The 12,671-nt window shown below is 35.7% G+C and overlaps 1 protein-coding gene across 16 annotated transcripts in view; it reads right to left on the minus strand.

The window, feature by feature from the left end:
* The window catches only part of PTPRD (protein tyrosine phosphatase receptor type D), a 512,308-nt gene that overhangs the window by 295,841 nt on the left and 203,796 nt on the right, over positions 1–12,671 (minus strand). For all 16 annotated transcript variants that reach the window (XM_054583148.1, XM_054583147.1, XM_054583146.1 and 13 more), the window contains exons 3-4: positions 9,655–9,800; positions 6,419–6,560 (exon numbers count right to left, since the gene is read on the minus strand). In XM_054583148.1, the coding sequence (XP_054439123.1) occupies positions 6,419–6,560; positions 9,655–9,800 (288 nt within the window). The remainder of the gene's footprint in view (positions 1–6,418; positions 6,561–9,654; positions 9,801–12,671) is intronic.

The raw sequence follows: 12,671 nt of genomic DNA on the forward strand, positions 1-12,671 counted from the left end.
GAGCCAATACAGGCAGAGAGAGTGGCCTCGCCAAGCTCCTTCCCTGGGAACTACAGGCAGCCTAGCCTCCCTGCAGCAAACTACTATTGCTTTGAACTGTGACTATGAGAATCTGCACTGTATCTTGATTTATTTTGTGCATTCCATAGTGAGATGTGTCCTAAAGTAATTGCTTCTTTCCTTTATGCCATTTCATCTTAGTAAAGGTTTCATAGGAAATCTCTGCTTTTGGATAATGAGGGAAACCTATACATCAAAAGTAAATATTTGAAGAGTTAAAACACATATCACAAGATAATACAGTAAAACTGAAAGAAAATCTTAACTATGTGACCCAAAAAAATAAATAAATAATCCCAAATTCTCTGGTGCATGGTTTCTTACATCAAAAACAGATTAGACTAAGTAAATACGAAAATTCCCTCCCAGCTTAATGTTTCTACAGCTCTATTAACAAGTCAATCAACAGTAAACACTCACATGGCTCAATAATCATCTTTAAATTGATAACAATGTTATAACATGAAGCCAAAAGAACACTGTTCTCACTTATATGCAGTGACTTACAGGTGCAATCATTCTCTCTGAGCCCTTTGAAGACACGACTGCAGGGTGTAAAAACAAGTAAGGATGACTCAAGGAAGCAGCATGCATCACCAACACAATGGTCTTCAAAAGACCAATCACAAGAGATCATGAATAGCCTCAGCTCCCAAGTGCACTTCTTCCCAAATATTATCAGTTCTAATGTCTCCCCTAAGTAGGGCCTCAGTGAGCTTGTCCACATGGGCCTCTGTCTTTTTGAACACTGATAGATAAAGAATCATTATCTTTAAGGGCTAAAGATTAGTTTCTCTTTGCCTAAATGATTCTGCCCACCAACACCTCTTGTCGGCATGGAAATATCGTACACACAAAAGCTTTATCATGTTGGTATCAATTTATTCCAAGTACTCAACTATTGCATAAGCTCTTTCAAGTAATCTTCCCTGGGTACGAGGATTGTCATCAAGTTTGCTTCTGTCGGCCACCCTTCTTTTTGTTTCAGTCTTTCATAAAAATCCTTTTGTGTGACAGTCAAGCAGATGTGCTTTGTTCTTTAATGTTCCTAGCCTGGATCCCCAGCCGAGACCACTGTATAACATAAACGGCGAAGTACCATTTTCACAGCAGGGACAACTGTGTTCATCTTCAAAAAGAGGCATTAATAAAATGAGACTGTAATGAACATGCTAATTCTGATCACAGGGTACTGCACAATGGCACAGAGAGTTGACTGCCTCTCCCTGAAAAATTGCTAAACTTTTTTTTTAACAACTTCTCTAATGGCTTACATTTTTGAAACTGACATATTATGCAAACATCTCTCTGCATTTCCCAAAGAAATGCCTTCTCTGTCACATCCAACCGCTCACTGTGTGTTTTACTATCTCAGTAACAGTCACCTTCAGGGAGCATATTTTTTCCATCTTACAAGAACTGACTTGCTGAAATAGGCATGTCATTGAATCATAGAAAGCAAGAGAGGAGTGATCTGAGCGCTCACCAATGCAATCCCTTCCCTGTGCACAGGAGGGAAAAAAAATCCAAGGAAACAGGATAGTTAACAGTTCAAGATACTACAGCTATTGTGAGACAAAGCCAGAGCTGAAACTCAAATTACTGGATATTTAGTCTTGTGGACTTTTGCATATTGTCCTATGTCTTGATGATGATTATTCATAAAATAAGTCGCATTTATGTAGGTATTCAAATATAAGTATTGTTTCATAAAATATATCTGTAAAACTAGGTAACTCATCCCATTTTTGGTCACCAAACTTTTTTTTTTAATTTTTAGTTTTTAACTTCATAGAAAGGGAGAGGAAGGGGGAGAGGGAGAGAGTGATGCATTCATTGGCAGATTCCTGTGTGTGCTCTGACCAGGGACGAACCCAGGACTTTGGCTGTTGTGATGACACTCTAACCAACTGAGCTACCCGGCCAGGGCTGGGCACTAACATTTTTAAGCAATTATTTTTTACTTTATATGTGTTCTATGAACAAACCGGTTTCCTATGAGAACATAAGAGCAACAAGGGTGTATACAGGGTGGGGCAAAAGTAGGTTCACAGTTATTCATATGGAAAATAACAGAATAATTAATAAATAATAATACAAGCATAAACTCTGTGTTTCACGTATGCACAACTGTAGAACAACTTTTGTCCCACCCTGCATTATATCCTGTTTTATGTTAGTGCTGCTGGTGGTCTGGGGGAAGTGCTATTTGGGAATGAGCAAGAGTTGGAAAATAATCCACTAAACTTAAAGAAAAAAAAATTACATTCTGTTTCAGATGACAACAAAATGTGTATTTTCTGATTTCATAAAAAATATAAATTCAAGAACATGACATTTAGTCAGACAATCAGAGGCAAACGATTAAATTTTCTATAAGTTCTCTTGTAGAATGGGAATTATGTGAGCAAGAAGAAAAACTCTCAATATCTTGGCACTTAGGCACCTAAAAGTGACAGGTGCACCATGGCTTGCTTGTACAGAAAGTCTTTGGATGGTGATGTTTCATTTTCCCTGTCCAGTGGCTGATAACATATCTGAGAGAACATTTACATCCTCAGTTAGCATTATATAAATTTATATTACAAGTTTTCCTCCTGATATCTTTGCTCACAAAGAAATTATGACCAGTGGAGCAAAGATTCAGGAAGAGCCAATTCCCTCTAGATTATGTTTTCTCTTCTCAAAACACCCTCTCTGCTCCTACCCTTAGCCTACATTCAAAGTCTAATAGCCAATCCAATGTCCTTAGTAGAATTCTACAATTATGTAGGACTGAGCCCTAAATACATAACCTCTGAGTGACATCTCAGGCATTCACTTCAAGTTCTGGTGGGCAGGGAAAACACATGGTATGATAGATATGCTCAGCCTCCTAAAATGCTACAGAACTAGAGAGCTGGTATTTGCTTGTTTTCACAGGCAGAGCCACCAAAAAAACAAAACAAAACAAAATTAAAAAAACCCTTAAAAAATGAGCTAGAGGCTCTAAGTACCGTATTTACATCTCCCTTCTCCCACTACTTCTTCTATAAACTACAGTCTACAGTGTGTAAGTGGTAATTGCCCAAATAGCTCATTCCAGGGCACGTTCAGCCCAAATTTGTAGTTACCTTTGCTTATGAAAACAGTTTTTCAGAGCTAGCATTATTTGAAACGAGCTACAGAGGGAAAGTTTTCCCTAAAACACTCCCTTTGGTGCGCATGGGTGGTCAGAGTATTATTTCAACATCTCCTACATTAGCCACACTGGTCAGATGTTTAAATCTGCAATTAATTAGGTTCTTTAGTAGCCTGTGTGAAATAAATTAGTGATCTCCATCCAGTCCACTTAGACAAAACCCATCAGGACAGTTGGCACACTTTTGGCATGGTCAGCAAAGTGGGGAAAAATGTAAATGGCCCATAAGAACCAAATGGACATCCAATGAGGGCCTGTGATGACAAATATAAAGCCGTCTTCACCCACTGCAGAGCAGAAAGTGTATCTGCCAGTGATTTGTATGAGAAAGCTAACTTAAAATGGGCACGAAGCCCATCAGGTATGATATGAACCATTCACTTTCAATTAGTTAACTGTTCATGTTGTTCATATTCTATGAATGTCAGTTTACCATTAGGATATTTTTAAAAGATGATTATTAATAGAATTATCAATAGTTATTTGAAGTTTTTAAACAAAGAAGTAATGTAAGAAACAAACAAAATTTCCAACCCCATTTATTTAGCCCTACATGGATATATGAAAGCATCCTATTTTAAGGTTATGTTTAGACTTCTTTCCCATTATCCAAAATACTTCTGAGTTTTTCTCAGGAAACATTTCCAAAATTGCTAAATTTAGTCTTTAAAAAAATAAGGTTTCGCTACTTTACTATAATCATAAATTTTCATACAACTGTACTTACATATGACAGATATTCCCATAGAAAGTCAAGATCATATTAACATTTTCAAATTTTTATGTGGGGGCTAGCTGGATGTAAGCAGATGAGAGTGGGGAACCCTAGGCAGCTGAGAGGCAGGAAAACATAAATCCATGTAAGTATTTATATAGATTGGTATTTTCCTCGAACTTTTGTTAATGTCTTCATTAAATACATAAAAATTAAGTCAAGCCAAATGACTGTCATTGTTTCCTTTTAAGGAGTTTGTTCAAGGAATTCAGAAGGCAAAACAAAAAACAAAACAAATAAAAACCTTCTGATAAATTTCATTTCACCTTTATTAATACACTTTCTAAAAAATAGCATTAGTTCTAAACTGGGTGAGTAAATGAAAATTAAAATGTTTAAAAGGTCAACAAATGAGTTTGATCTTGCTTCACAAAAATGATTCTACAATTTTCAGACCTTGTATCTATGTTTATGTTAATATGTATGTATATTAACATATGTACATACTTGTAGTTTGTATTATAGCATGTAGAACAGTCTCTAAGGTTCCTTTCAGTTCTAAAATCTGGCTTCTAACTCCTGTCTGCTTTTTTCCTAATGTCTGATTCCTGTTTGAAAGATTTTACTCCTTCCTTTACCCTTTCAGGTATTTGAAGTATGTTCCTTTTAAAAGCCATTCATACAGCTCAGTTGTCTGTAGCTCACAGACTGACTGGGCTTCCTGTCCACCGTGAGTGGGAACGGGCTTTCATACTCTGGAAGTGGTACCTACCTATGAGGCCATTGGGCATGAATGACCTTATCTGGGTTGTATGTCATGGATTTGACGTGTCTCTGAGAGGTGAGTGCTTATATGGCTGCCTTTTTCACACTCTATGGGATTCACTGTTTCTGATCAGCTTTCATGTTAGCTTCTGGGTTCTGAGTATTTCACTGTAGGAAGAGTACTAGAATACTCATCTTTATGCTAAAAGCTGATCTTTCTCCTCTTACTTACATCTTATTTTATATAGGCTTATGTCCTGCTGGAGAGATAAAACTCCAGTCCTAAAGCATATGATCCATTTGGTTATTATCTTGGGATATCTTCTCCAAGATTCTCTTTGTTTGCAGCCCCTGGATATTTCTTTCTCCTTTGCAAGCCTAACAATGCATTTAATTTTGTTTTCAGATATTTTATCAACATCTCTATGCATTTTTAGGGGGGCAGAGTATTTCCTGTATGAACTGAGCTTGTCATAATGACAGGAAATACAGCTCAAATCTGACTTGTTTGTTTTTAAGCAACATTCTATTATAAGCATTTAAAATATCTGTATCTAGTTGCCTTAGATGCCCACTGAGACTAAGACATTTATATTATTTAAAATATATTTCAGCATATACATGTAAACAATTTAATTTTCTAAGCTTCATGGATTAACTAACTTATATATTACATAAATAGATCTAGAAGAAAATGCTTTTTGAATTTATAAAACACATAAAGTTAATAAATCTCTCAATGGAAAAAAGTAAACTGGAGGAGAACTATTCTTAATCCATACATATTCCCCCTATAATTATTAAATTTGATCCCTTCTTTCCAATTTTCTTCCTTTTAAGTCTGTCCCCATAAGTTGTGCAACAAGCAAAATGAAGTTAAAAGCAAAACAAAACAAATCAAAGTGTGTGTGAAAGAAAAACAGACAAAGGCACAGAAGTTAGTCTGGAAATGTCAACTGCTAGGCAAGCCAAATCAAGTAATGTTCTCATTTCTACTCAAAAGACTGAATTAGAGATACGCAATACAGCATTATTAATCATCATCCTTTACTCTCCAGCACTGTCATTCCAAAGAAAGTCTAGCAAGGAGACACACTGCATGGAGATTTGCCATGTCATCCACGCTTCAGCCAAACTGCACATGCCACAGAGCTGGATGCACTTCACATCAAGAGATGCTAGGTCAAGAAATGTAAAAGGCTAAAATAAAAACACACTTTGGACTTAAAGAAGAAAGGTATCTTTCTTGGTTTTGAGTCCTCTGCTTAAGAGTAGCACATCTGTAGGTAGAGAACGTTGCTTTAATTTTGCAAACATCAAGGTCAACACTGGTCATTTGTAAAAAGCCATTGCTGACCTCAGTCTGAAATCTCCATATACAATGTTCACATGAAAAACAGTAGCACACCCTATTTTCTTTCTAGGTTCGCTACCAAAAATCAAAATGACATCTGAAATGGGAAATCAGAATTTCTTTTGAGATTTTTCTCGTTCCCTTCTGATTCACATTTTCCAAGCCTCCTAAGAAAAGGCACCTACTATGTATTTAAAAGTTGAGTTATAACCATCTTATTTCAATTCATTTCTGATTTATATGTCAGGACAATGCTAGTCTTTTTAATGTCTCCACAAAAGAAGATCTGGGATACAGAATTTCAACAATGACATAAGCAACAACCTTCCACTTGAGTACTTACCACGCAAAACTGTGAGTCTGGTAGATACACTTATTTCTCCGACGTTATTTGAGGCCACACATTCATAAATGGCCTCATCCCTTGGGGTTCGTAAGGGCTGTATTCTGAGAACTGATCCAGATCCATCGTCAAACTCTATTACCTATTAGAGGAAATATAGCTGTCATAGGTGTTGTTACAATTGTCCACCTCTCCGCTAAACCTCTTAATGAAGTGGTGAACCAGCCTTCAGGCTCAGAATAAAGTCAGCAGCATTTTGAGACTAAATTTTGATACAGTGGTGAAAAACAATATTTGGATTAATTTAACAAAACCACTGAATGAAGGGGAAAAGACATGTAACTACATATGCAAAATGTAGGTTGTCGTCTGCAGAAAACCATCCAGGGTTTAGTTACAAAAATATTTCAGTAGGTTTATTTAGGGCGATTTGAACCTCTTAATTTTGCAAGAGACTTGTTTCTATGATGGATAAACTTTTCAAATTATTCTGTCTCTTTAAACATATATGCACATGTGGATCCATTCAATAATTGGACTGTAAGGTGAAGGAAAAAAATGCATGCTGCCACCAATAGCTCTTCTGGTCTAAGGTGTCTCAGCCTGAACAGTATAAATGAGTGAACCATGAAGAGAAACCGCATAAATCTAATACTTAGGCAGCCCAAGAGCCTGATGGCATGCATTAATTTTGCCATAAATCATTCCAGTGTTTGTTCTAGCTTAGCATTTTCTGCATTTTTAGGGCATTCTTGCTGTAAAATGGAGGCTTGCTTCACCAGGCAGAAAATTAATGTCCTAAACAGTAAGCTCTGAATTCACGACCATTATGAACTCTACTCTGAGAGAGTTTGGCAATCCTAAGCTTTTATCAGCTAGTTGAAGTACTACTTTTAAACAATAATGATGATGATATTAATAAATACCTATTGGAAACCATGGAGTCTTCTACCTGTCTTTCCTATAACTATGCTGGGTTCTTGCAGCTGTTCACTGAGATGCTGTGCTTTTTTTCCATGCATTTACTTGTGAATAATACGTGCATGAGCTTAAATTATGAAGTAGAGAATGCCTTATAATATATTTATGGAATGTACAGTCCCATATTTGAAAGAGGTGGAATATTTTTAAAACACGTCCACTTCAAGTCTTTCTGCATTCTCTTTATGTTTGAAATTCACAAAGGCAGCCAAAATATCCCACTTCTCAATGCAACACAATTTATTTTCAACTCCATTAAGCACACAGTTAGAATGAATCTACTACACATCTTGAGAATTTCAGTTATGAGAATCTTTGTCAAATATGCCATAATTTTTAAAAATTATTTATAAACATCCTATGGCTTAATGAGAAGAAAGATTTAAACATCTTTGCTACAAATTTAAATTCTGATTGTTACCTGCCATTGCATGTTTACATTTCTGAACGATTGCCTAGATTTAGACTCAAACTCTTTAACGACAAACACTACAGCACACGTTAAAAACTGGTGCTGCAATTTCCAATTTGAAACCCTATTTAATACCCAGTATTTAATGATGTGTATCTAATCTAGGTCAGACACTGTATTTGGCACTGGAGATATAAGGGGAAGCAAAATCAGTCTTACCCACTGCTTTCATGGGCCTCATGAATGAGTAAGGCCAAAAAATAGCCATATATAATGGTACAGATATTAAAGATTCTTTACGTAAGACTCAGTACCATTTGATGAAGGAACTTTGTGTTAAAAAAAAAATTTTCCCTGAATATATGTATGTGACCCTTATTAAGAATTATGTGCTAAACAGAGCTAGTGCTTTGAATGCTTACCATTATAATTTAATCTTTGTTACATGATTATGTTAAGAAGCCATCATCATTAGCAAGCATGATAACAAACTACTCTTTGACAAAAAAAAAAATTCAGTTTCATTTAAATTTCTAAAAATGTGCAGCAAAGATGAGCACACACATCATTTTCTACTGAATGTAGGAAATATTCCCCAAAGATTACTTAAGATAATTTTTATTCTTAAATAAAATTATTAAGAATAATTTATTCTTAAATCACGATAGATCTCTGATTTTCAAACAATTAAAATTTTTTCATTTGTAAACTACAGTCCAGATTTTAATATCTATTATTATAATTAATTAGATTCTTTGTGCATATAGACCATTAATCACTCTATAATTACTGGTGAAAAATAAATATTATCAAACAGTTCTGAACTTTGTAGTTGCTATATTTCTTTTAACTAGGAATTGCCTTTAATTTGCCAATTTGTGAAGACGGCCATCAAGTATGAGGGAGTTTTACACTTGGAGGTCTTACTACCATCTAATAATCAAGCTACCCTCTGTCTTAAATTACAAGCACAATATTTTGTGTTTTTTCCAGAATTTTTCTGTGTAGCTTAATGCCTCTTTTTCTCCTCCAGAATGAACTAATTTCTAAACCATAATGTTCCTCACAAATACCAAAATAAAAAAATCTGAATTATGTTTCATCTTTTTCATTATACTGAGATTTTTTAATAAAGAAAATCGATTACTACAATAGGTTTATCTGCAATATCATCCCATTTGGGTATGTTTTTTACAGAGTACTACTTTACACTAACACACCGGAGCAAATTTCTCATTCTAGTTCATGCTACTTGCAAAACATAGATGCAATGAGTAGTGAAGAACTTTCTTTGCTGCCCAGTATCCACTCCCCTAATTCCTGGTAACAGGAACAAAACACAGCTCCCTCATTCCAAACCATGAGGTTGAATGGGGCTGATTTCATTCCCAGCAACAGAGGTAGATTCTGATTAACTTAAATACTTTCATCTAGTTGTCCACACAGATTGGTTTAGGGATGAACAGGTAACTCAGTCTGAGTCGATGACATAGAAAAACAATGGCATAGGAAGCTTTCATGAATCCTCTAATTTTGGTTGTGGGAAGATGAGAGACCGCACCTTGCAGCTTTAGGAGTAGGCACTGTGAGGATGGGGCTAACCGCGGCATGCTGGGAACACTAGCTGAGTCTTGGTACAAGCAGAGACAAAGTCAGCAATCGAAACCCCCAAATTCCCTTTGTTTAAAAGCCATTTAATGTTGGATTTTCCATCACATGTAACATAAAGAATGCCATATCTTGGTGACACTTTATAACAGAGTACAACAAGCAAGTAACATTCAAACCAAAGATACAGCAGATAGAGTCTTCCCCCAGAGAAACAGAACAATGGACCTAATACCTCAAATCTCTGATTGCTGACTTTCTTTCCTTTTTTGTTCCAGACAATTTTAGGTCTTGGGTCTCCTGTAGCTTGGCAAATGAAAGAGGCAACTCCACCAGAGACCCCTGTCTGGTCAACGGGTGTTCGTGTAAACCTTGGAGGAGCTGAAATAAAAAGAAATAGTCACAATTAGATGAAAGATTGAAACACAAATTACTACCCCACTGCCACAGCTTGCTTCATTGCCACCAATACATACCTACGTACACACATATTTAAATGTGCCAAGGTAACAAGATTAGAAAAGTAACTTTTACTTTTCAGGGTAACTGAATGGAGAAGGGGGTAACTTTCTGGTCAAGTTACCAGCTTGTGCTTTTATTGCTGAAATGTGTATTAAGGCAGAGATCCAACAACATCTGAAAAGCAACATCACACATTAATTTTTATTACCCAGTATTTAAAAAAAAAATCCAATTTGTCCTCTGTAACAAAATGAGCTCATCAATCAAAGTGAGGAAAATTTTAGCTCTTTGATTTGATGGCGCTATCAGGACACTGCCAGAAAGTGGTGTTGCCACTGCTAAGCTATTAAAATTAGTGACATTTAAGAGAAATTCTAGGAAATACTAGAGAGACAAGAAATATAGCCCTGAATGAGAAGGCTTGGCAAAAAAAAACAGAAATGGGAAAAATGGTAAAGTGACTCTCTAACTCAGATATTATGGGCTGCCTTACTTGAAACTTAACTCCACAATTTGCATTAAAAGGGAGTCAAGAAGCCTCCGAAGTCATAGCAAAGAAAAAAGATTTTCCGTTACGAAAGATGTAGAGTTCAAGATTCCTAAGCATGGAAGTCTAGAATTGGGAGTCTTTTCAAAGCCTTCTGTCTCCTTTAAGTGTTCATAGCATTTATCATCCTCTGAAAATTCTACTTATTATCCATTTTGTGTTTCTAGAACTCTTTTATATGAGTCATATAAAATAGTTGAATATTTCTGCACCAGGAAAATCATCCTGTAATGCATTTAGCAAAAGCTGTAAGTATCCTAAATATCAAGTACTATAGGAATTGATGGTGATATAAACCATGACATAATGATGAAACACCAAATAGTAACTGTTACATCTCAAAAGTTTAGATGTGACATGACCAAAACTTATGATTCGATGTTAAGCCACAAGGGCACTATACAAAAATATATATGAGGGATACAAAATAATAAAAATAAACCCTCCAAAAAGATATAACAAATATGCTAAAACACTACTGATGGTGGTTTGAGAAATATTTTAATTATTTTTCTTTTTTGTTAAATACTTTTTCTTGCATCTTTGTGTTTTTAAAATTGTTAGAGCTGGACATTTTTTAAACTCAAAAACATTTCTCTTTTCCATCCTATTTTCAATTTCCTTATGCCTAGTAGAATTTTCTCTTCTCTTCTACTGTTTTTCAACTACATGTTATTGAAGAACGGTTTTAGGTAACTACAGCTAATATTTATTTCGGAAGAAATTCTCAGATTCTATGAAGGACCATGTAACAAGGTTCATCGCTGTTTGCTCATCGCCACTATTTTCCCCGCCTGCCTCTGGCCTGGCAGCGGGCTCCAACTCTCCTCTTGGTTTTCTTGGGAAGCAAGATTCCCATCTCAGCTCCACCACTGTATGTATCACCTTGGGAGGGGGAGGGATTTTTGCCTAAATTTCCTGTTTCTTTACTGTAAAAATATGATGTGTGGAAATAAACGATTTCACAGTGATCCCTTCGTATTTACCATTTCCTAGCTTAGCGTGGTATTTCCACGATGAGGGAAGGAAAGGAGAGAAGAGGTTGAGAGGCATTTGTACAACGCCGTTGCTGAGAAATGAGTCTTCCCCTCATCAGCAAATCCACCATATTGATAATGAAACTGGTGGCAACACAGGTCCCTGTTTGTTCAGAAACATTGGGAGAGAAGGCGGGCTCTAACAACTCCGCTAGGCATCACATCCTACAACATCTCCAGCTAGCAGTACAAACTAGATGACTGCCAGAACTGTGGAAAGTATTTGAAATGATCTGAAATTGACTAACAGTGAGAGAGGAAAAAAACAAAAACAAAAACACTGTACATTGATGTCACTTTTCTAAAAACAAACAAAAAAGGGGTTAGAAATTTTTATCATTTTGCTGTTGCAAACAATGGAAATTGATAATAATCACATACTTGTTGGCATCAAATATGGAAAACGACACTAAAATTCTTAGAGAATTGAAACTAAACTAAAATTCTTAGGGAATTGCCCTGAAAAATGATTAAATTAAATGCTACAATACTGTCATTTTTAAGTACCTTCCTTCTCAAAGCCCATAACTTTAAAAAAATCAGTCCAGAAAAATATAAATTTTAACAATTCGCTTTCCTGTTTAAGTTGCTTTAAAATTTCTTGCAAGAATATATGAATGGAGTGAATCATACAAAAATGACTATGTACTAATCAGAAATTAAGTAATAGAATAAATTAAATAATAAAATTAAATAGTAGCACACGGGCTGCCCTTTTCAGTGTACTAAGGTTTTCTTTCTTTTTCTTCCTTTTTTTTTAAGGTCTGGGGTCTCATTTCTCACCACAAAGAATGAAGGACATTTGGGGATTCTGATAATCTGAGAATAGGCCATCGCTACTGGAGCAAGATCTTCCTGAATGGTAGGGATACTAAAAGGGTAAATTATTATTAAACACAGAAATCTTATTTCTAAGTGGAAAGCAGAAAAGCCAAATGCCCACATACTTGGGGAGGGGATATAACCATCATTTCACTGTTCAAGTGTGTTTCTTATCTATTCTCATTTTCAGGTCATAGCTTAAAATTTTCATGCTAATATTGACAAGCATAATATCTGCAAAAGCCATGACCATTCGATGCTACTGTAAGGCATCGATGAAGTCAAGTAATGGCATTAACCTACCGAACTGTGTAAAGTTTATTAAAATAATCAGAATCTATTTCAGATTTGTGACTGTTTTCCTAAATCCTACTAACTACCACT

Source organism: Pteronotus mesoamericanus, unplaced genomic scaffold (genome assembly GCF_021234165.1).
Source record: "Pteronotus mesoamericanus isolate MK-2021 breed Mesoamerican mustached bat unplaced genomic scaffold, CSHL_Meso_final contig_73, whole genome shotgun sequence".
Taxonomy (NCBI): Eukaryota; Metazoa; Chordata; class Mammalia; order Chiroptera; family Mormoopidae; genus Pteronotus; species Pteronotus mesoamericanus.